General features: G+C 39.2%; 2 protein-coding genes across 3 annotated transcripts; one reads left to right on the top strand and one right to left on the bottom strand.

The window, feature by feature from the left end:
• Nucleotides 1-2,398: 2,398 nt before the first annotated feature.
• On the top strand, nucleotides 2,399-12,249 carry nkap.L (NFKB activating protein L homeolog). Its single transcript, XM_018229930.2, has 9 exons — nucleotides 2,399-2,825; nucleotides 3,340-3,420; nucleotides 3,515-3,588; nucleotides 5,506-5,601; nucleotides 6,924-6,972; nucleotides 7,447-7,559; nucleotides 8,067-8,145; nucleotides 9,415-9,564; nucleotides 11,187-12,249. The coding sequence occupies exons 1-9, from the start codon at nucleotides 2,545-2,547 to the stop codon at nucleotides 11,359-11,361; spliced, it is 1,098 nt and encodes a 365-aa protein (XP_018085419.1). The 5' UTR covers nucleotides 2,399-2,544; the 3' UTR covers nucleotides 11,362-12,249.
• Nucleotides 12,250-13,423: 1,174 nt separating this feature from the next.
• LOC108698443 (A-kinase anchor protein 14) lies at nucleotides 13,424-19,079 on the bottom strand. Of its 2 annotated transcripts, XM_018229928.2 has the most exons (6): nucleotides 18,944-19,079; nucleotides 17,894-18,014; nucleotides 16,829-16,920; nucleotides 15,234-15,413; nucleotides 14,464-14,516; nucleotides 13,424-14,099 (listed from the first exon to the last, which is right to left on the bottom strand). In XM_018229928.2, exons 1-6 carry the CDS (start codon nucleotides 18,992-18,994, stop codon nucleotides 14,015-14,017), a joined length of 582 nt encoding a protein of 193 aa, XP_018085417.1. In that variant the 5' UTR covers nucleotides 18,995-19,079; the 3' UTR covers nucleotides 13,424-14,014. The 2 variants fall into 2 exon arrangements, with proteins under 2 accessions (XP_018085417.1, XP_018085418.1); XM_018229929.2 differs by lacking the exon at nucleotides 15,234-15,413.
• Between the last annotated feature and the right edge of the window lie 6,602 nt (nucleotides 19,080-25,681).

The following is a 25,681-nucleotide window of genomic DNA, read 5'->3' as shown; positions in this document are numbered from 1 at the left end:
ACCGAGCTAATCTATACTGCATAACGGGTGTGCGAGGGTCTATCCATTCGAAATACCAATGACTAATCCTGCCATTACTGGATAAATGCAGACATTGTGATATGATAGTATAGAGAACTGTAGGTGAGCACTTACAATACAATACGTACAATATTCTGAAAGGCTATACAATGATAGCTTTGATCAATACCGATAGCAATTATTACATACGTTGTAAAATGGTAATAATGAATACTCCATATGCTGAATGCTATACTGTTATTACTGGTTAAATGCAAACATTACGATATGTAGTATAGAGAACTATATCATCATGCTCAACACAACACACTGAATGGCTATACAATGATAGCTTTGCTCAGTACTGATAGCATATTGTTACACAAGTTGTAATATAATAATAATGAGGTGCTGCAGAAGTGCATTTAATCCAATGCCGAGTGGCTATTCTGCTAATATCGTTTGAATGCAGTCATTACACCATGGTGGTATAGGGAGCTGTAGTTGAACATTTAGTATACCTACCTGTGCAGAAGTGTACTTTATCCATATGCTGAATGGTAGCTTCATGGTAGCACAGGTTAAATGCAGATGCTGTCGTATGGTAGCAAAACAAAGTTAGGCATGCATTTAGTATGATATGCTGTATTATGATACTGCTTAATGCGGATATTGTGGTACAAAATCCTGGTTAAGTGCAAGGGTGTGATTATAACACACACACAGTATGGCTATATCACGATAGCACTGATACCTGTAGACATATAGTAATAACAACCATAAATGCCGTTAGAATTTATATGCTAAATTGCCATTCAGGAATAAACAACCATTTTACACACAAGGAAAAACTGCAGGTAAGTACCACCGTCTTGATTCCGGAGGATTGAAATAAAGATTCCTGATATACTCACTGCTTCATTTGGAGATTCTGGTGGTAATTTACCCACAATTTCCTACTAACCTTTTCAAGGTAAGTGGTTTATTAGCCATAGTGTTTGTGAAACACTGTGCTGAGAAAGCAACAATACTGTGTATTCCAGGGATTTGGTTGAATAACCTTACCCACAACAGTTGTAATTGTATGAAGATCCTTTGCTGGTATAGCCGACAGACAATTTGCTACATCAGCTCATACACCTGCAGCACTCTCGAAAGGTCATTAGCATGCCAGAGGCAATTAGTGCACCAGGCCCTTTGCCTTTCCCTTAAAGGGGCAGCATAGTTAAAACAGCTTATGCTTCATCAAGCAATGAACCTATAACACAGAGGCTAGGTTAAAAAACTTTCCACAAGGATGTGGATCCAATCCACTAGCAGTGATAAGGCTGTCACAATCCTTTGTTGGTGAATTGTTTTACTTACATGATGTAAATAAATATATATGTAGTTGAACACCTTACCTGTTTCAGTCCTCAACTTGAATGAGTCCTAATCAACATGATGATCCAGCCACAGGTGCTCTGTTCTGAATTGCTATTCCTACTCACCCTCTTCTCCCATTTTCAATTCCGGGGAGACAAATGAACCAACTCACTCTGGGCATCATAGGAAATGGCCCATCTGCCAGATAACTCGTGTCCTTCAGATCTCTGTATCATACACCTGCAGTCCTCATTCTTCACTGAACGCTATCCGGCAGAGTGCAGAGTGCACCGTGAGGAGAGCCCCACACTTTCTGTTTGGATGCAAACACCAACTTATTGCACACACCCAAAGGTTTTGTGACTGACTGTGGTGATAGGCACACATGGCCATGGTCCTCCTTGGACCCTCACAGGCCTCACACAGGCAAAAGTACCTGGACCTGGAGCTTCAGCAGGTAGAGCCCAGAGACCCTGCTGGCACATCGGGTGAGCTCGCGTGACAGGAAATGAGATGGATGCTTGGGGGTGGGGAGCCAAATTTATTGATTGCTTGCTAATTTAGGTCACGTGATGGGAATGAATCCCATTGGTTGCCCACTGCCATGCGAAGGAACAGGAAATCTGTAATACCGGCCCCAGCCTTGGCAGATATTTTACCGTCTAGGCCGGGAAAATACCGGCCGGGTAGCAACCTGTCAGATTTCAAAATTAATTATAAAAAAATCTGTTAGCTCTTTTGAGAAACGGATAGAAGTGCAAAATTCTGCTGGAGCAGCACTAGTAACTGATGCATTTTGATTAAAAAATGTTTTTTCATGACAGCATACCTTTAATCTACAGCAGAATTTTTGTCACGTGGTGTTGCTATAATTGAACAAAATACAACTCAGAAGATAAAAGTTTAGATGTCAGGCTACCTCAAATTACTCCCTATTTGAACTAGTTTATTAATCTACAGGCCTAGATATCCGACACAATTTGTCCAATAATCGCAATTTCCGTGTTTCAAAATGAATCCACTTCCTGCAATGTGAACGAGTCGTTTCCTGTAATGATTTGCCCATAACAATTATGGCTGAGCTCCGTGTGCATCTGGTCACATGACTTCCGCCAAGCAGGCGTTCTGCTATACCTTATACACAGAACTGATACTTTAGCGAAGTTAGTGTTTATTTTTATGCGATTATGTTGTAGAATCATGGCACCTAGTCGTTCTCGTAGTAGAAGCTCAGATTATTCACCACGGAAAAGGCGACACGGAAGCAACCAACGATCCCCAGATAGAAGAGGAAGAAGATCTAGATCCAGGGAACGAGTGGCTGCCAATGATCACCGCCGGAGCCATTCTGGAGAGCGAACATTCTCCGGTAGACCCCACCACGGGAAGCAATATGGAGACTATATTGAGAAGGGGAAGGAGGAACTTTTGAGACAAAGGCAGGAGGCTTTCATTGCAAGGTACCAGGGTATTTTCTATTACTACTGCATTACTATTACTATTCTTTATATAACACTGATATTCTGCAGCACTTTACATATATTATACATAACACACACCAGTCTCTGCCTTAGCTTATGAGTCTTTATCGCATTCACTCTATGGTCAATTTCTTTAGGAGACAAATCAGAAACCTAACATGTTTTTTCCCATCTCTTTCCTGAGTAGAACAACATCAGAACAGTTCTCTATTTTCCTTCAGAACTGACAGCAGAACTGACTTATCATAAAAAGTAAATAACTGCTTCGAAACTGAAAATCTATTCAGGAAGATTGCTAAAGTGCTTAGAAGGTTTTAAAGAAATCTACATGTCTTGAAAACATAGTGCCTACAGATGAATAGACTTTGTTACGTTACTGAATTATTAAAGATCAATACATTGTTGCTTAGATAAGTAGAGTTGGCAATGTAAGCCAACTTAATTGTTCTAAAATAATTTAATTACATGATAATCTTGTGTTGTTTTTTTGCAGGCGTTTAAATGAGAGGGAGAGAATTGGTGAGCTCGGAGCACCGGAAGTTTGGGGTCTTTCTCCTAAAGTTCTTGAACCTGAGTAAGCCACTCTGTTTTCTTTTTCAAATTTTCTTGTATAAGTGCTTTATTGAATTTAATGCTACGTGTTTTGTTTTTTTTTACTTTCTGCGCAGTTCCGATGAGCACACACCGGTAGAAGAGGACAAAAAGTCAAATAAATCAAGCAGTTCTGAATCTTCTTCAGAAGGTAGGTGAACAAGTTTAAAATTTCTGCAGAAACCGTATTAAAATTGAGAATCGGATGTCAGCTTCAGGAAATATACATTTTATGTTGTACTTTCGCTGCTGGATATTTGGCCTGTGTATTGCCAGCTGGATTTAGGCTCAGACAAGTTAAATGAAAATAAAAACTGTATATGGAGCCCAAGTTAAAAAAAAAAAATACACTGATCAGATACTCTCTGGTACACGACTGTCCTTCTAAAGTTGCTAGACAGGACTCTTCTTCATTTCTTTACTTTCATTTGGTTTAATTAAATTGAATCTAGGTTTTTTCATAAACTATTGCTTGCCAGGAACTGGTGTTTACTCTCATATAAATCTTGCCTGAAGCAGAATACACATTTTATACCTGATATGTAGCACAGCAACGTACACTGCTACTTATGTGACTCAGTCTGATGCCAATGTTGACTCTTTAGATTAGGGTTTTACAGAGCCTGTCCCTCAACCCTTACTTTCTGTTTTCACTGGTCTCTGCTGCAGTGCAAAACTTGTTTTTCCCTGTTCTCCCTGACAAACTGTCATTTGTGGACCCAGCATTTCATTCTTGAAACTCTGCTACCAAGGCAATTGGCTGATTTTCTAGTTACTATAATGCATCTTTCTTTGAATAGGAGTAGATTTGCTAATTCTGGGTAGAGATTTTGGATATTTTGTTTCCCAAGACGTGTGTTTGTATACTTGAGCATTTCTCGACCATAAAGATAGGGTTTTTGTTTGTCTTTTTTTTTTTTTTAATCACTTGGCCACTACGTCTCAGAAATTACTAAATAGGAATATGTTTATGTAGCATGGACTCCTCGACCACAGAGAGGAGGTCAAGTAAGTGGACAGTTTGTGTAACATTACAGAGTATGGTGCCAAACCACTGGAATCTTTAATCTAATATTGGTTATACAAAATTTTCTCAAATTGTATACTGCATCCATTGGGGAGATTCGGTGCTTATTCATACTTTCTTAAGGGAGTGCCATCTTAAAGGAATTGTTCAGTATAAAAATAAAAACCAGGTAAATAGGCTGTGCAAAATAAAAAATGTTTTCAATATGGTTAGTTAGCCAAAAATGGCTGAAGTTACTGGATGTGTAACATAATAGCCAGGACACTACTTCCGGCTTTTCAGCTCTCTTGGTTTCCACTGATTGGTTATCAGGCAGTAACCAATCAGAGACTTGAGGGGGGCCACATGGTTCATAACTGTTGCTTTTGAATCTGACCTGTATACTAAGGATCAATTGCAAACTTACTGAACATTTATGTCCCATGTGGCCCCCCCTTCAAGTCGCTGACTAACTCAGACTTAGAGAGCTGAAAATCAGGAAGTTGTGTTCTGGCTTAGACAAGCAGTCACTCCAGCCTTTATAAATTGCATTTTTGGCTAACTAACTATATTAGAAACATATTTTATTTTGCACAGACTATCTATTTACCCAGTCATTATTTTTACACTGAACTGTTCCTTTAAAGTGATGCTGACACAAAAAATCTGTTCAACTTCAAAATATTAATGTACATTTAAAGTTGTTAGGTGACCAATTGGTCTGCTTTTGTAAGTAATTGTTACTTAAAGGGCCTGCAGCCTCAGGGGCCCCCCACACGATCCCCCAGCCGCAAAGTCCTCTCTGCTGGCACCCCCGCGTGCATACCTCTTCCGGCGTGTCCATGGGTCAAGGAGGTAGGTAAGAAGAGGGAGTGCAGGGAGTGGGTCTGGGATGGCGGGGCCCAAAAGAGCTGGCCCAGTCCAACCCTGCTTCCTCTTGTTTCATTTATCCAGCTATATAAGTAGGCAGTGTTCCATGTATATTTATTTATTTGATTTAATTGACAAAAAAAGCTCAATTTTAATGCAATTATATGCTTGTATATTTGTGTAATTCCTTAGAAGAGAAGAAGAAAAGGAAAAAGAAAAAAAAGAAAAAGTCTTCTAAGAAAAGGCGCAGGAAACATTCAGAAGATGACTCTGAATCTGATAGTGGTGGTAAATATGTATTTTACTTCTAATGATCCAGAACTGAAGCCTATTCATGCTGGTGTGACCAACGCTGCATGTTGGCATAACGGAGTTGGCCAAGGTTCTCTCAGGGAGAAAAGATTCCTAAGAAGCTAGTTCAGATAGTTTGCAATTGCTTGGGAAATTTCACCTCATGGTTTAGAAGTGGCTGCCTGCTAGCCAGAGAGAGTGGAGTTTTTAATACATGCTAAACTAAGAGGGTCCATGTGCAATCTGCTTTTTATACTGGCATCTGGCGGCTGTTTTTAAATAAAGCAAAAATTTGTAGGATGACATTTTCATGAGAAGGTAGGGTTGGCAAAAATTCCAAAAGAGCATTGTTCAGTGATATCTCAAGCAGAAATACAATTGTCAGTTGCTTTTTTGTCATTCTCCACCTAGTGGTGGAATGAAGATGTTTTTTATATTTTAGCAAACACTTTCACATGCTAGGTGCTGTATTAAAGGAGACATATACAGGGTTATGTAGAAGAAAAAAAAGTTTGCCCAGGAGCAGTAACCCATAGCAGCCAATTAACAGGTAGCATTTTCTGGTCACCTGCTTTAAAGCATACATCATATTGGTTAAGGAAAACAGGAACTGTGAATGAGCCACTGAAGCAGTACTAGCTGCAAAAAGTGTTTATTCCAATGGTTGGAATAAACACTTTTTGCAGCTAGTACTGCTTCAGTGGCTCATTCACAGTTCCTGTTTTCCTTATGCATATTGCGATTACACCTGTGGCAGGGGTGTATACTGGAGAATTGAGCCTATAATTAACCCACACTTAGCCACCTTTACTCGTTACATCATATTGGTTGCTATGGCTTGCTGCTTCTGGGCAAATTTAGTGTCTCTTATTACATATGGGGCTTTGTGTCAGTTTCATCTTCTAGTATTATACTCACAATATAATGCCCGATTTTACTTCTTAAAAATCAGAACTGCAGAAAGGCGATTTCTGCTCAGTGCCCAGGTTGAAATTAGGGCTGAGAATATCCTTTTGTTCTCTCACAGGAATGACCATAACTGTGAATGAAAACTGCAAAATTCTGCAGTAACTCCTCTCTCTCTCTAACTGTGACTTGGACTCACTGTTCCTGCTGCAGCTTCCTTCTGCAGATGCTTTGACTATTTACTACACTTACATTTGTGTAAGTGTACATTTGTATTGCTATTAAAGTTTACGGAGAGACCAGGAATGTCTCCTTTTAGTGACATTCTCTATTGTTTTCTTTTCTGTCAAAATTTAAACCAAGATCTTTATATTCTCATGTATTAGATTATTTTAAAATGTGCTTTGTTCCAGATGAAGATGAGAAAAAGAAGTCTAAGAGAAGGAAGAAAAAACACAGGAAGTAAATTTTTGTTCAACATTTTGCTGTGGCCGAATAGTGGGCTTTCATACCATAAATCACTTGTCTGTTGTCTGCAAGACAGGGATTTATTTAAAGGGGTAGATTACCTTAAAATGAACTTTAGTATATATGTAGACCATGATATTTAAGGAGAATTTGTATTTTTTTGTATTTTTTTCAGATATTATAAAACAAATGATAACATTTTAAATTATATTTTAAGATTATTTTGTCCCTCCTTATGTTTTCCAGTAGCAGGTGTTCTCCTGAAACAAAATAATTATGGTAGTAAAAATATAGCAGCTATAAAAATGACTTGCTTCCAATGTACTGTTTGAAGTTGAACTGCTCCTTCAAATGAATTTTACTTATGTAGCTTTAGCATGGCTAAACAATAGAATATATTTTAGTTTGTAAGGATTTCCATTTTCCTTTAATGCAATATAATATAGAAAAATGCAAATGTTTAAATAGGAAGAAGTCAAAGAAAAAAAGAAGCAAGAAAGTAAAGGAAGAAAGCAGTGACTCAAGCAGTGAAGATTCAGATGATGAAAAACAGGAGGAAGATCAATGGGTTGAGAAAACAAGTATGTATCATATGTTTAAAAATGGTCTTTAACCATATTGCTGAAACTGCCCCAGTAGGGTAAAACCAGAATGGCTATAAGGGCTGTATAGAATAAATTCATGGTAAAACTAAGGTTAGTAGAAAGTGTTTATTTTGGTTTTATGTCAATTTCTTCTTTTAATAATTAGTTTTTTGGTCAGAATGCCCCAAATCTGTCATTTTTGGATTTGGACGAATTCAGAAACATCCACAAAAGGTTGGCCGAATCCTGAACTAAATCCAAACTCTAATTTGTACAGTGTATTTAAATTTGAGAAACCAAATTTAAAATATTGTGCTCAGTTTTTCAGACCTTGAAAATCACATGACTTAAGAGATCGGATTCAGTAAGCTTGGAAACCCAGGATTTAGCCAAATCCTGCAAAAAAAAAAAAAGCAAGGATTCGGCCAAACCAAAAGTGGTGAATCTGTGCTTGTTTAATTGGTGACAGGAAAACAATCCAAAACTTTTTTTTATTCTCCACAGAAAATAATTTAGATGAGTTTGAATTCGTGGGACCAGAAGTGCCAATTACACATCTGTCACAAGATGATAAACCATTAAAGTAAGTCATTTTTTTCTTATTATATTAAAAGGTAACTATGGCAAAATGAAAATTTACTATAAGCTTCAGCATACTGAAATAAGTTTCCTAAATATAATCTATTAAAAATTCTGTACCGTTTCTGAAATAATCCAGTTTATTTTCACTATCCCTCTCTCAGTTTCTCTTCATTCTCTCTTCATGCAGGAGTTGGGTGTCAGATATTGATTGATAGTTAAATCCAATATATCTTATGGGGGGGGCTCCTTTTGCCTAGAAGAGATATGAGAATCACCAGAAATCATGTCTCTTTAAATGCAGGATTTGTGTAAAAGGCAGTTATTTTGTTAGATTTTCTTTATACTGGAATCAGTTATTGGAATGAGCATTGCTAGGAAAGGAAGCCCCCCCCTATATGATTTATTGGATCTAACTGTCAATTACTATCTGACACCCAGCTGCTGCAAGAAGACAGAATTAAGAGAAGCAGATGCCAAGAAAGGGACAGTGAACATAAACTTGATTATTTCAGAAATTATTGAGAATATTTAATGGATTTGTATTTAGAAAGTTTCTTATTTCAGTACGATGAAGCTTATATTAAATTTTCACTTTTGCTATAGTTTAAGCATGACATACAGTATAATACATCAAGAAGTATTGTCTTTAAAACTGCATACCCTGGGCTATCTGAGTATCTTATGTGAGGGAACCCATCATAATCGTCAATGGCACACAATTTAATACATTGGTGAATATAAAATATAAGGATATTAAATGTTACCATAAAGTTTCATGACTATAAATGCACAGGCTTTAGACCACATGGGTTCTTGTGAATTATAAGGATATTCAAACTCCCCAAGGTGTTCTACGACTGCCGGCTGAGGGCTTTTATGCAAGTCATGAAAATCTGATGGACTGCAAAATATCCGTTATATTTTAAAGTAAAGGATACTTTTATATTTTTAAAGTAAAGGATATATTACTTGTTATAATACAAGTCTGATTGAGCTTTGTGACACAATGGGAATCAATAAACTTCCAATATCAATCAACATTTATAGAGATATGCTTTATTTTTGTAGCTTAGGTGTTCTACTGTGAAAAATACCATTTTAGTACAGAGGACTGTAATATACCATAACCACACAAAATTAAAATGTTGTATGCTGCATTTTGCACTATGGTCAGAGCACTGTTCTTAGGATTTAATATCCATATACTGAAAGAATAACTGATATGATTATATAGTTCCTTTGTTACCAATAACCTTTTCTTTTCTCAAAGCTATGGTCATGCTCTGCTGCCTGGTGAAGGTGCAGCCATGGCAGAGTATGTGAAAGCCGGAAAGCGTATTCCAAGAAGAGGCGAAATTGGCTTAACGAGCGATGAAATTGCTTCATTCGAGAAGTCTGGCTATGTGATGAGTGGTAGCAGGTTTGTATTTGTATTGATACTGGGAATTGGTGTTCAGGCGCTGTCTTAACTACAAACTGGATATTTTCAATTTTTTTAACCAAACAAAGTATACAGAAAAAGGGGCATACCCCCCGAAACATTGCCTTTGACAAAACTCGCAGAGCGAGCGAAACGCGCGTCAGGCGCTGGTTACTCTTTTAGCTCAACTAGGCAGGTAGACACTGTTGCTGAAATTTTAGTCACTCGTTCTGAAATATACCCTACCGTTGGCAACACAGTGTATCTGGGGGTGCGACAAAGGTGTTTGGCTGAACGGCACAACAGCGGTTAACATTGATAGAATGTAACGCTGACAACTTAATTCACACCGGCAGGGCTTTAAACTATATACTTCCTGTCCTATTAGGGCTACTTCGTGAATTGATTTGGGCTGATACAATTGATGCCCACGTTTCAATTCTATCTGATAAATAGTTGGAACCTGCATATTTTCGTACTCCTCAGTCAATTAACCCTTTGGGTAACAGAGGGCGACTACTATGGGCCTTTTTCCCTAATTCACATGACTTAATGTAGTGAGTCCCCACTATGATGCTTCTTATATGATCTTACCAGTTCTGAACACAATCAATCCTTAAGCATCTGGGATAAACTACACAATTCAGCTATAATGTGCTCCTCCTGATTGTAATTTTAATTATTTTGATTTCCACCCTTGGTGTCATTTTAATACATACTAATAAAGGTTAAGTTTTACCTTTATGTTCATGGGACTTATGGAATAACAAATAGGTGGTGCAATCTTGGGGTCATTCTTTAAGGTGGCCATAGACTCAAAGATCCGCTCGTTTGGCGACATCGCCAAACGAGCGGATCTTTCCCCGATGTGCCATTAACAGCATGGCTATATCGGGGGTAATTCGAACGTTCGGCCGTATGGCCGAACGATCGAATTACGATGCGCCAAGGGGCTCCGACGGGTCGGTCGGTTAAAAATCCAACCTTCCCGATCGATATCGTGGCCAGATATCGATCGGGAAGACCCGTCGGAAGCCCCCATACACGGACAGATAAGCTGTCAAATCGGTCCAAACGACCGATATCGGCAGCTTTATCTGCCCGTGTATGGCCACCTTTACTCTCTATAGAACCTTTTTCATATATTACTTGACCCTGCACACCATTTATTTTGTTTCTTGATTGGTAGAAGGTGCTTCTTACTCCATTCTTTTTGCATTATCACTGCTAGAAAAGTATTTTATTGATTACAAATAACACTCTTATCGATGATACCTATGTCTGTCAATGCTTTTATTATATTGCTTTTTTCCAGCTTTTCCAATGTATGAAGCATATTCCCAATTACTTTATGTTTCATAGCATTTTTTGCTGGCAGCTGCAGTCTGCAGTGTCTATGATTCTGTTTGTAATAAAGACAAAATAAAATTTAAGCAAAAATGACAAACGCTAGAAAACTATTTGGAGTTTGTAAAGGAGCCAAATGTTGATGTTGAACTTCACCTTTAAATCTGTAATAGAGAAAAGCAAAAAGCTACATATACATCCTGATATGATTTTCTGCATGTTTGATTAAAATTAATTTCTCCATTCATTCATAAGTGTATTAATTTTTCATTTAGACATCGCCGTATGGAGGCTGTGCGTCTGCGTAAGGAAAACCAGATTTACAGCGCAGATGAAAAGAGAGCCCTGGCGTCCTTCAACCAAGAGGAAAGAAGTAAACGTGAAAACAAAATCTTGTCCAGCTTCAGAGAGATGGTTTATAGAAAGACAAAAGGAAAGGAGGACAAATAAACCACTGTGTGCACTCCAGTTTTCCTTGTGCTGCTGATGTCCTGTGCCTTTTAACTGGAGGACATCTTTGTTTTCTGCTTGGTGTTGTATTGAGTGAGAGAAAAGAATACTGTTTTTTGTTCAGTGGGACACATTTAAAACATATGTGCATCTAAAAAGATTTTTTTATTGTGGCTTCATATTTTCTGCAGTAGGTGTTACCTAGCAGCAAGCACTAATCTAGGGATCATAAAGGTTTGTTCTCTATTTGTAAATATGAATAGTATTGCAATAGTATATTGAGTCCCCTCTGCATGTACACATCAGGGACAAGCATTTAAGTTATTACCATAACAGCATCCTTCTAATTTCCACATTAAAGTGATACTGACACTAAAAAATGAATTTTAGCATATGAATGTACATTAAATGTTACCTATAGGTCATGTTGATCATTTTTTGCTGAGAGGTTTGTTTTTGTATATAATTGTTAGTTGAAGTTCCTAAGCCTGACTCTCTGCCAATCTGACTGTCCCATCTCAGCCTGTTAGTTACAGTTTCTAATGCTAACGGACTCCTGCTGCACAAATATGGCAGCCCCCTCATACAGGAACATGGGGGATCAGACAGGTAATGTAAAAGCATCATGCAAATACTTTATGGCAAAGTTAGAAGTAGCTTGCAAAGCCAATATTATAATAGATGTAAAAAAAAGTTTAATTTCAGGTGTCAGTATCTCTTTAATGTATATTTGGTTTATGGTGTCACTGAAAGAATTTTATGCAGAAAGTGTTCATTTAAACTAAATCAATATATGCTGTCAGTCAATAAAAAAAAAAAAAAGTTTTTAATAAAATCATTGTTGGTTTGATTGATTCAGTAATAAAAATGTCTGAGATTCTCCAATCAGAATTTGTTTGCTATGTATATTAAAAAGCATTTTACCATGTATGGGGCAGATTTACTAAAGGGCGAAGTGACTAACGTTAGCGACAACATGACGCCATTTCGGTACTTCACCAATTTACTAACGGTGTAACTTCGCTAGAGAAGGAAATAGACTCTAGTGGTACTTCGCTACCGAACACCTGGCGAATTTGCGCTCTGGCGAATGGACGTAACTACGCAAATTTACCAAGATGTGGATTTAACTGAATGTTGCCTCTTGCGCCAGACTTACCTTCGCCACCTCAGACCAGGAGAAGTGCAATAGAGTAGTTGAAAATAGGTAAAAATTTATCCGAGTCCCAAAAAACGCTGGCGACTTTTCATTTTTCATGGTGATAGGCTGCAAAAGATTGTACATTTTTTCTGGGGTAACTGGCTTCCCCTCTATTTTATGAAGCTTCCCTGGGCTTGTGTAGTAATGTATTTGCTGCAACCTATACGTCCATTCAACTTTAACTTCCCACCGTATGCAAATAAGGCAACGCTAGCGCAACTTTGCTTCGCTTGCTGCAATAACGATAGTGCAACTTAGCTAGCGTTCGGCGCCCTGGACGCAACTTTGTATTTTAGTAAATTAGCGTTGGCCTGGCGAAGTGTTGCGATGTGAGTAAAACCGTCGCTGGCGAATTTTCAGAGGTTAGGTAATTCGCTCCCTTACGCCGGCGAATTGCTCTCTGGCAAATGGACGTAACTACACAAATTCACTAAGATGCGGATTTTACTGAACGTTACCTCTTGCACCAGACTTGCCTTCGCCACCTCAGACCAGGCGAAGTGCAATAGAGTAGATAGGACTTCCTAAAAAAATAGTCCCAAAAACGCTGGCGACTTTTCATTTTTCAGGGTGATTGGCTGTAATTTTTTCTGGGGTACCTGGCTTCCCCCCTACATTTCCTAACATATGGCACATAAATTAAACACTGGGCTCATGTGTAGGGCAATATAACAACTCTTTTATTTTATTAAGGTTTCCCAGGCTTGTGTAATGTAATGTATTTGCTACAACATATACGTCCATTCAACTCTAACTTCCCGCCATATGCAAATTAGGCAACGCTAGCGCAACTTTGTTTCACTTGCCGCAGTAACGCTAGCGCTACTTCGCCAATGTTCTGCGCCCTGGACGCAACTTCGGATTTTAGTGAATTAGCGTTGTCCTGGCGAATTTACTTCTGGCGAAGTGTTTCGATGTGAGCGAAGCGGACGCTAACGCAAATTCTGCCCCTCTCTATGATAATGTGACATATTCACTGCATCCACATACTCTGTCCTCCTCCGTATGGTTCAGCCTAGTTCACAGTTGGGTGGGAATCAACAAACACCCACCACACAGGCAATTCCATGCAATCTACAATGTTTATTGTTTTGAGATATAGCGTTTTGTAACCAAAGGGGTAAGTCTCTGAAATGTTTTAATTTGACACAATAAATGCAGAGGACCTCCCCACCTGGAATTACCCGTGTGCTGGATGTTTGTCTTTTTATTATAATGTTACTATACTGGGCAATTTATCATTGTAACTTTTGAATGAGATTTAATTTTGTCCTGGCACTGGAAACAATATGACACCGCCCCACAATAAATATGACCAGTATAAAAACAAGTAAGGCTGCCCATCCATATGATAAAAGTATACATTAATAGATTACACAAGAAATAACAGAAGTGGCTGTGGTATTTATCACTTCATGCTTTTAAGGTGCATAGTTCTGTGAAACAATTCATTTAAAAAGTAATGCTCTCCATCATGATCAGCTTGCTTTCAATAATGTCTTTCAGCCACTTTTCTCTAAATCTCGACTGGCCGGGTCTAAGGGTGAAAAGAATAAGTACAAGATAAGCTGTTATACAAAACAATCGTTGACCATAACTGCATAGCATGTAGCTATTTGATTTATTGGAGCTTATTGCTTGCTGTGCTGTATGCATGCACTCTAGATATGATGTCCATTAATTGCTCTACATTAAAGGATGCAATGTATGCATAATAAAAGGGGAAGAAATGCAAAAAAAGGTATTTTCAGCACAAGCCCTGTTCATTAAACTCATGCTGAACAAGGTGGTATTGTACATGGTATATATTCACTCCACACACCGCATTCATAGAGGCATCAATCCCACGACTCAGTGTTGGATACAGAAGTAAGATGGTTTTGGTTATTGTAAAATCATACCTGTGTACCAGTCTGGTTGATTCAAAGATAAAAAATACTTCCACTGGTAGAGTCTGAAATAAAAGTACATGCAAATAAGGATTTTATTTAAATAATTACTAATTATTCTATTTATTTAGGGTGGGCGTCTGTCTCTGCTTATACATGAGTGACAGCAAAAAATCTGCTTTAAGGGCATATATTATGTAAAAAAAACCAAGAATGTACCAGTGAATTAAACTCTTATAGATATAGAAGAAATGTGCCTTAAAAAGTTGTGTTTGACTTTATTGAAAATTTCTGCAAAAACCCTACTAGTCCCACCCATCTGTTCCACTTCCTGTTGCCTTCTTTCCCAGGCACTCAGCACACTGCACTGTAGGATTGGATTGGGGGGGTAATTTATACTATATGTCTACTTTAAGGAGGGAGGCGTTTTAAAGAAATGCTGATCTTATACCTGTATTATAGGAAAAGGTGCAGCAAACATACTGCCCCATCAATTTCTGATATATACACAGTGGAACCTCAATTTAAGTTTCCCCTGCATTGTTGTTTTGTGGTCCCATCTTTATATTATGCATATTACATTTCCCTGATTTTACATTTTCCTGAATTTTACACCATTTTTTTCTCGTCCCCTGAAAAACATAAAATGGGGGTTCTACTGTATATATATATATATATATATATATATATATTGTAATACTTAGCATTATACAGGCAGTGGGTACCTTACTTTCCCTTGATCTGTGATTAGTGTAAGCAATAGAATGAATGACTGTACATACCAATGGTTTAATTTTGGAGATCTGTATAGTAAAGAAAACGCATGCAGTGGCTCTGGGAATAGGTTTTCTGCGGGTTGGGATGCTCCACCTCGTTCTATAATGGTAAAGTTTACTAAATTCCACCTCCTCTTCTTTTAGGAAGTCTATACAGTGTAACCAGCTTTCATGGAATTCCCACTTCTATAAACACAAACGTATAAACCATAATCATGTATTGCATGTCACTGCATGAGGTACAGTATATTCATATTTTTGAGAACTTGCTACATCTTAAAACAACACTGGATTCTTAATTGAATCATAAGTTACTGCAGATCCTGGCACGTTCTGCCTTTCTACTCTCAGCTTTCCAGTGTGCTGGGCAGATATAGCAATGTTGTGCCATTCTCAGTTGAGAAATGCCTGTTCCTAATAATATTCTCTGCACTTCTGATTCTTACTATATTCTATGAATCTGACCACTACATGGTTTAAAGGTGGCCATACACTGGGCAGTGTAACTGTGTATGGGGGCCTCCGATGGGATTCCCCCGATCGATATCTGGCTGATATCGATCAGCCAGGTTTAAAAATCTTGTCGGGTTGAGGACTGCATAGGTTCGTTGATGCGGTCCTTGGTCCGACTGCCTGTATTCTCTGATCAGCCCGATATTGATATCAAGGTGGGCGTATCAGAGAAAGATCCCCAAATGAGCAGATCTCTGCATGGCCACCTGAAGACTCTGAACCAGAGAACAATAAGGTATAAAGGTATAAACAAACATTGCTTTCAACTGCAGCTAGAGGAAATGTGGGGCTCATCTTACACAGTTACCAAATTGCACCAGTGCAGTTACCAGTAGTAACCATCTTTGCTTTGATTTTCTATATTGCCTTAGAGTAAGACTGATCAAAATAAACTGGGTAATATAGCTCCTATGTTGTTGATATGTTAGACACTACCTTGTACTTGATGATAACTAAGTTAGCATAACTTCATACTGAAAGTGCAGCATTATTTAAATAGTTTTACTAGCTTTAAAACATAGTACAGGTATGTGACCTGTTATCCAGAAAGCCTGGGACCTGGGGTTTTCCGGACAAAGGATCTTTCCGTAATTTGGATCTTCATACCTTAAGTCTCCTAGAAAATCATGGAACCATTAAATAAATCAAATAGCCTAGTTTTACTTCCAATAAGGATTCATTGTATCTTAGTTTGGATCAAGTGCAAGGCACTGTTTTATTTTTACAGAGAAAAAGGAAATCATTTTAAAAAAATCTTTGGATAAAATGGAAGATGACCTTTCTGTAATTCAAAGCTTTCTGGATAATGGGTCTCCAGATAATGGATCCCATAACTGTACTACAAATTAGGGATAACCCTGCATCTAGTAAAGAAATCTGAATCAAAGCTTCACAACCAGGGGTTTAAAATAGATCCAACCTGCTTTACCCTGGTTGTGGCTCCTCTGTATTCAGAGCGCTACTAGTGAAGCCACAAGATAAAAACCAAGGGCAGCAAAAAATGCTAGACTAATGAGATCCTTAGCAGATGGGCTACAGAAACATTAATGTGGTAGGTAGAACATTAGAATTCAAATATGTCATCTTACTGAAATGTACTCTTCAATTTGCTTCATTCCCAGCTCCACATTGAAGTCCTTGCAAGAAGTCCATGTAATGTTCTGGGCCATGTATTTCTCTTCTGAAAAGAACAGTTTAAGCATGAAAACAGCAGAAAAAAAGAAGATAAATCACATATCCTCTAGACCTTAACCAACTCAGATTGCATTTGGGGCTATCTTTATGAGAAAATGTACAGATTTATTAAAGGGTGAAACCATACCTCACAAATTTTGGAAGTAAAAAGAGGGACAACAATTTTTTTTCTGCACGTAGCGCAGCATTTTTTCACCACACCCCTTTCTGTGGCCACACCCCTAATTACCATGTTTGTTTTACAAAATTTGGCAGGTTATGAAAGTTTGAAAATATTTCTCCTTATCTAAACTGTGTTTTTGTGTCTAAAATTGTTACAAAGTATCTTATTTGCACCTGTTAGCTGTTCTGTGCTCTCTGCTAAAAGCCAATTAAGTGAGAAACTTTGTTTCTTTTTCTGGCTGTTCAGTGCAGAGAAAAGAGGGACTTTCCAGTACAAACTGCGGGTTGAGCTGTCAAAAGAGGGACTGTCCCTCCGAAAAAGGGACAGTTGGGAGGTATGGTGAAACAAAGGTTCACTGTAGTTTGCTGTATATTTTAGGGAAATATTATAGGGATAATATATTGCTTATGGTAAATATGTTGCTAAATATCCTGCAGAAGTGAAGAGAGAGCTGTGGCGGTCCTCTTTGGGAACTGTGGTGAACTCTTTGGCCCCAGTGCCTAGGCCTAATTCCTCCTTAGTTGTTAAAGGGGAACTAAATCCAAAAAAAATGAATTGACAGTTCTTCTCCAGGCACTTCTGCAATTTATATTGATTCTCTATTTCTAGTAATTTCTGAGATATTAGCGATTTTAGACTGCTAATATCAGGCTTTGGGTTCAGAAGTTCTCTTTTAAAGCCAGTGCCGGTTTTGAAAGGTTTAAGATCATGTTTATAAGATTGTGTGAATAATGGTAGAGTGATACCCAACACTTCTGTGTGAAAAGAAAAGAAAAAACTGATAATATAGTGAAACCTGTTTCCTGAAGAGGGAAGTTTTGGAAATATTCCTCCACATTTCTCATTGTTGTTTCCACTAGTGTGCAGGCTACTTCTTTTATTGCAGCAAGGTAACTGTCTTCAGACTCCATTGCAAGCTAAAGACAAGAGTCAAATTATTATGTGAGTGGCATGGTACTACAGTGGTTACTATTGCTGCCTTATATCGCCCTGTCCTGGGGCACTAATTGCATGGAGTTTGTTTGTTCTCCCTGCATTATTAAGCTTTCATTTGGGTGCTCCAGATTCCTCCCACCATTCAGAAACATAGTATTTGTATGCGTAGGGCAGGAAACTTAGACTGTCAGCTCCATAGGGGTAGGGCAGGATGGAATAATTGAACATGCCTCAAAAGTGCTGCATTGTATATTAGTGAAATATAAATGACAGATATGGGACTTTTTATCCAGAATGCTCAGGACCTGGGGTTTTCCAGATAAGGGATCTTTTCATCATATGGATCTCCATACCTGAAGTCTACTAGAAATAGCATTAATTAAACCCATTAGGATTGCTGTGCATCCAATTAGGATTTATTATAACTTCGTTAAGATCAAGGACAAGGTTCTGTTTCGTTACTACAGACAAAAGGGTAATCAATTTTTAAAATATTAATGGTTTGATTACAATGTACTCTATGGTAGAAGACCTTTCTGTAATTCTGAGCTTTCTGGATAACAGGTTTCCAGATAACGGATCCCATACCTTTATATGGATGATAAAAATCAGACCTACATTTCCGGGTACACATTTTGAAGTCATGTATCGGTTTCACTACGTTAGGATTTCACTACTGTGTTTTATATGCTAACCAAGTGCTAACCTTGTGTTTTCAAATATAGACCCAGTCAACCAATTCTTATTCAACCTTCCAATTGCTGTAGATCTGTATAAATGCACTGCAGTGTTTCCATGTTAAAACAATCTTATGCAAAATATTATATTATGTGTTTCCCTTTCATACTGCATATGTACATGTGCATTTGCGAATGCGTGAAATCACAATTTTAAAAAATCAACATTGTACCTTATTTTTGCTACTCAAACCCAGCTCTAGCTTCTGCTCTGTGCCTTTCATGTGTCAGATGTTCTATACTGCAATGTTTGAACCCAGTCGTTACTAAGGAGATCTGGAGTCTGTTATTGGCTGCGACCGCACTGTTTCCCTGTCACCAACAGAGGTCAGACTTTGTGCTGCAGAGTGACAGTGTGAGCTCCGCATACAGAAACAAACAGAAAACAATTCTGAAAAAATAGCAGCTGTCAGGTCTGGACTAGGGCTGCCACCTGGCCGGTATTTTACCGGACTGCCCGGTAAAAATTATGGTTGATCCCAATGTTATTCATAGGGAAAAAAGATAAATATATAGCAAGGACGGTATTTTTTTCCACAAAAGGTGGCAACACTAGTCTGGACTAAGATTTAAAATAGGTCCTGGCATTTCAAGTACACAGAGGCCCAAACAGCCCCCCACCAGCACACGCCACAGTCTATAACAACTTACAGCAGCCCCCCTGGCATTTGCCAGAATACACAGATTTCCAGTCCGGCCCTGGCAGATGCTGAAGTGAATTTAGCATGAAACTGAGAGAAAGTAATGTGGTGTTTGAACACTTAGGCTATTGTGTGGGGCCGATTATTAACAGGGAAGACACATTAAAGGGGTCATTTAGAGAGAGCCCAGATGCATGTGCAAGAATACTTAGGGGCTAAGACTGGGCTATCCAGGTGAAAAACGGACAGAGGGCACCCTGGATAGTAACATAATCATTTGGGTTCCGTTCGTGTCTGATGTGGGCTTTAAATTCCACAACATGACTGCTGACACTGTAGAGTTCTTCCAGGTTACACTTTCCCGACAGACTATCTTATGAATTACACTGTACACACATCCAATCATTAGCACCTCTTCTAAACTCACAGTATAACAGTAGCAGACATTTTTCTCCATTTTTTTGAAGCATATAAATTCTCTATCTTCTATCTATGACTTTAATTCTTATTCTTTGTTATTCTTTCTGAGTGCCTTGATGTGACCAGAACCATGTCATTGATTATACATACAGTAGTACTTTTTCCACGCCAGCAATTTTACTCCTGCCATAAGATAAGTCATATAACTGTGTTATGGTTGCTTTTTTTTACAGTCTACACAACAAATCATTAAGTCACAGAATTAATATTTTTTAAAGGGCCAGTAAGAAAAAAAATGATAATGTTTTGTATGTAGTTATATATAAGGGCATATTTTTCATGCTGTGTAAAATATTGGAGAAAAACATTACTGGTGATGCTGCCCATAGGAACCAAACAGCAATTAGATTTTATTAGTCACCAGTGATGTTTGTCTCCAACAGTGTCGGACTAGGTCGGCAGGACACCTGGAAAAAACCTGTTGTTCCTGCCCCACATGGGCCCCTGCCAGCCCAGAACTGCTCCCCCATCTGCCCCTTAAAGTGTTGAACTGTGCGGCCACACTCGTGCATACTTGAGGCGTGATGTGTTCGCACATGCGTGTGCATGCTCACGCATGCGTGCACCATGACAATTTGGGAAGCGGGCCAGGGAATTGGAGGTTGTGAGGGGCCCCCGGGGACTGCCAGGAGGGCCCTTCATTCAGGCCTGGATTTGTGGCAAGGCCACATAGGCCCGGGCCTAGGGCGGCAAAAAATTAGGGGAGGCCGTGTTGTGGGGACCTGTGCATCCTCATTCAATAGCGTCATTTGCCGGCGCGCGTTCTCGGCACGCACTGGGAGTATAGGCAGGCACTAGGACGCAGAGACTGAACTAGGTAGGGGCGGGCCCTGGTGCGGGCCATGCAGCTGGCACCCGCCCCCCACCCTCTTCTGTGTGGCGCTGCCGGGGGCCCTGCGGGGGTGTGAGCCCTGGCCCAATTGCACCCCCTGCTCCCCCGGTAGTTACGCCACTGCTAGGACGGGGCGGTAGCCGATCAGACCGCTCGGCCTAGGGGCGCCCGCCGGAGAAATCCGGGCTTGCCTTAGTTTGCAGCCCCCGTGGGCCCCCTAGGCTCCAGTCTGACCCTGGTCTCCAATGTTTTACACAGAATGATAATTAAGCCCCCTAATATATGGTAACCTGCACTAAGTATCATATTATATGAATAAGAAAATATATAGACATGGTGGCTAATATTCAAGTTCCACTAGGGCCCTCATCTACACTGCAAAAGAAGCTGTTACAATATAATGATTTTATCATTATTGGTAAACACTGTGTACAGTTTGGTTTCTGAAATAATCAAGCTACCCTTTACTATCCACCTCTCAGTCTCTCTATATGCAGTCTCTGCATAGACAGCTACAGTACAGTTAATATATTAGTGGTGTGTGTTTCTTCAGCCTGTTGAAGATTTTACATACTGTGGGCCAATAAAAAACTGACTCATAAACTAAAGCTGGCCATAGACGCAAAGATCTTATCGTACGAATCGAGGATTCGAACGATATTCGAACCGTGTGGAGAGTCCTGACATTTTTCGTTCGGCGGAGATCGGTTGTTTGGTCGATCGGACAGGTTCGATTGTGTCCCGACCGATCCCTCCAGAGCCCATTGCGCTCTCATCGTAATCTGATCGTTACCCTCCATCAGTGGCATATCGGGGAAAGATCGGCTCGTTTGGCGATGTAGCCAAACGAGCAGATCTTTTCGTGTATGGCCACCTTTAGGGGCATTGTTATAAAAAATGTAAATGACAGTGTGCAACCAAGACTTTTCCCACTGATGACAATGGTATTCCCTGCAATTTTAAGCATATTACTAAAAGATGTTTAGTAAGTTAATCACATTTCGATATATCATTGGTCAGAGTGCATTTCATATAATTTGGAGTAAGTTTTTAAAATGGCAGTTAACGTTTCAGCTAACTTTAAATATGCTGTAGAATAACCAGTTTTTAGCAACTTTTCAGTTGGTCTTCATTTATTGAAATGTTTGTTTAATTACTATTCAGTATTTAAGTGATCAGTTCACATGATCTGTGGGTATTATGGTGACTGTTAATGGAGTGGAACTGGACAGACCTGTGAATCAGAATCGAGTTAAATTCTAAGGAAAAGCAAATCTGGATCCATTGCGCCGTTGCGCACGCACGCCCTCGGTTGCGCACGGTTACGCACAATTACGCACGCGCGTCCTCGGTTGCGCACGATTACGCACGCGCGTCCTCGGTTGCGCACGATTACGCACGCGAGTCCACGGTTGCGCGCCCTTGCGCACAGCTGCTGCGGGAACGGAAGTTGTTAATGGCCAGCTGGGTTACCTGGGGCAAATGACAGACCTGAAACCAATACAAGATAATATTTTCTTCTTGGTCTTCAGGTATTTCTATGTTAACCTTCAACTGCCAGATGAACCTGCTATTATCTTAAAGACATTATTTACTTGGGTGATTTTAAGACAATCTTTGATTGAAACAACAATGCCAAATGTGTTTTTGATTGTTGTCAGGTTTTTTCCCCCTATATGTATCTCGTAGAGCAACTGTGGTTTGATACCTATTGGCTTGCTGTTCGATCCTCCTTTGTCTGGACTGGAAGGGTGAGTCACACAATGAAAAAGATGAATTTTTAAAACATATCCCGAGTTAATTACCTTCTAGCATTGCCTGGCATTTCTGTGGATCAACTATGGCTAATGTCATACTGTGAGATGTGTCAGTATTTTATAGTTATGAAAAATTAGAGGAGGATTAGCTCCAATCACTTCAGCACATCTACATTTGGCATTTTTAGTTGGCACAATTGCCATTTGGTGGCTAAAAACTTATATTTTATCACTGCTAATATGCCAGAGAAGAGTTGAAACTAGAAAACAGTTACAAATCTCCTAGTGTGACACTAGCCTTCACTGTACAAGTTAATTTTTCAGTGAATTTTGAATAAGTAATCTAATGATTCCACATGTTTAGAGTTGAATTAGGAGCTGGCCAGTCACTGTCCAAGTTACAGGTGAATGTGTTACTTTATGTACATTGTGCTGATTAAAGTCCAAATACTCCTGTAGCCCCAAAAGGTCTATGTTTGTGGTTAAATGAAATCAAATAGTCTAGCATGTTGTATAGCAAAGAGAACTGCTTTTTAAAGAATAATTGTCTTGTCTCCCCAGATGCATCTGTAACATGCAGCAGTGGTGCTACAGTGACCTGGATAAGCTCCATGTTTGTAATGATGTTGCTTTGGCTTCTCATGATAAAATCTTTAAACATTCCTCATCAGTTTCTCCTCATCACTATTTAAGTACGTACTTTATGTATGTATGTATGTATGTATGTATGTATGTATGTATGTATACAACACGCACCTATTTGTATAGAATAAACCTGCATAGGTGACTGTCATGTAATTACACACATGACAAGTCATATTACTAAGAAAAACAATTCATTCTAAAAGCTGTGTCAAGGATCACACAAACTTTAAATATTTGAACCCATTCCAAAACAAATCTTCCCAAATTGCAAGTTTCAAAAACATAGTAAGAATGTAACTATTTTGGTTATAATTTGGGTGACGCTGTGTTTTCGAGTATCAATTTTTGACCTGATATTGCACCAGCAGCGTCAGCATGATTGCCATTATAGTCTATGGAATTGGATATTTTCCAGCTAGAAATCAGGTAAGAGGCGAAGTACTGTGTGCTTTTGGGGGTCTATTTATTATGCTGTGTAAAAAGGGCAGTGAAACATTATCGGTGATGTTGCTCATAACCATCTTTGCTTTTGTTTTCTAAGGGGCCGATTCATTAACTTCGAGTGAAGGATTCGAAGGTAAAAAGCTTCAAATTTCGAAGTTTTTTTGGGCTACTTCGACCATCGAATGGGCTACTTCGACCTTCAACCTTCGACTACGACTATTGAAGGATTCGTAAAAATCGTTCGACTATTCGACCATTCGATAGTCGAAGTACTGTCTCTTTAAAAAAACTTCGACCCCCTAGTTCGGCAGCTAAAAGCTACCGAAGTCAATGTTAGCCTATGGGGAAGGTCCCCATAGGCTTGCCTAAGTTTTTTTGATCGAAGGATATTCCTTCGATCGTTGGATTTAAATCCTTCGAATCGTTCGATTTGAAGGATTTAATCGTTCGATCGAAGGAATTATCCTTCGATCGTACGATCGCAGAATTTGCGCTAAATCCTTCGACTTTGATATTCGAAGTCGAAGGATTTCAATTCCTAGTCGAATATCGAGGGTTAATTAACCCTCGATATTCGACCCTTGATGAATCGGCCCCATACTGTTGAAATCTAATTGCTGAATGGTTCCCCAGCAACATGCTTCACTCCACTTCTTACACAGCAGGATAAATAGGTCCCTAGTTCTTTCAGCTGTGCAATGATCTTTTTAAATGCACCCTTCTGCCGACTTGATGTATATGGTAATACAACTTTTAAAAAATCTATAATATAGAAATAACTTGGAATTCTAACAAAGTGAGATAGGCAACAGGAGGATAGGGGCAGGTCATAAAATGTCTGGGATGTTACACATAAAAAATAAACATGCCTGATATGATAACTAGTTGCTATACAACAGCAGCCAGTTCTGAAATTCCCCTTATGAAACCTGGCAGACTTTTACTGGGTGAATTCTGCTATGTGGCATATAGCCAGAGATAAATACTATTCTAGAGAGCGCCAAAATCATCTTCCAGTCCCTGGGCTGTGCACAGTGATCATAATGGATTCCTGGGACAAACAGATGGCAGTACAGCACTTACTAGAATAGTAGTCCAAGCTAGTGCCTTTTTCAGCGTGGAAAGAGATTATCGATGGCAGGAGGTACCTAACAGGGGACAGATGCAACCCAAGTGATTAAAGGGGATGTAAAGGCAAAAAAATGAAATCCAATTTTTACTTTCTTTAATGAAAAAGAAATCTATCTCCAACATACTTTGATTAAAAAATGTGTACTGTTTTTATAATAAACCCTTAGTTTTACTTCCTCCGACTGCTGCAGATAGGAAACGTCAGACGGTCCCTAAGGATCTGGCCACAAGGGCAGATTCGGGGAGATTAGTCGACAGGCGAGAAATCTCTTCTTCGTGGCGACTAATCTCCACGATCTGCCTTCCGCCAGCTAAATTGTAAATCGCCTGGGGGCAAGCACACCGAGCGCTTAATTTTCCGAAGTTTCCTCGTGAGGCAATTACGGGCGACTTCGGAAAATGAATCGTTCCGTGTGCCTGCTCCCAGGCGATTTACATTTTAGCCAGCGGAAGGCAGATCTGTGAGATTAGTCGATGCGAAGAAGAGGAGAGTGGTCGCCTGCCGATTAATCTCCCGTGTGGCCATACCCTAACTGCTCTGCAGGGAAACAATCATTCTTTCAAATAGCAGGGGGGAGCCCCCCCCCCACCTTACTTCCCTGACCTCGAGCAGCTAGGCAGCGACTGTGTAGAGATTTGAATCCACAGATCCAGTGCACTCTGCACATTCTGATTATTAATCAGTCTTGCTGTATCTGCTTCTATGGCAGATATTATTTGACTTGTGCTGTTTTGATACTTTATGACGATCCCTAAACTTAACCTCCCAACTGAAGCCCAGACCACACTGCGCATGTGCATAGTCTTGGTCTTGCAAAGATGTTTTACAAAGTTACAAGATGATGACCCCCTGCAGCCATCTTTGAAAGCGTAGATCATTTGTTTAATTAAGCATCTGGTGCAGTGAGTTCATATTTAAGTTTAGTATACAAAATACAGCATTCTATTTAAGACTTTAGTTAACCTTTAACCATTTAGTAC

The sequence above is a fragment of the Xenopus laevis genome, chromosome 8L (assembly GCF_017654675.1).
Source record: "Xenopus laevis strain J_2021 chromosome 8L, Xenopus_laevis_v10.1, whole genome shotgun sequence".
NCBI classification, from domain to species: domain Eukaryota; kingdom Metazoa; phylum Chordata; class Amphibia; order Anura; family Pipidae; genus Xenopus; species Xenopus laevis.
The sequence above is the reverse complement of the archived record's forward strand: the minus strand, read 5'-3'. Positions and strand labels throughout refer to the sequence as shown.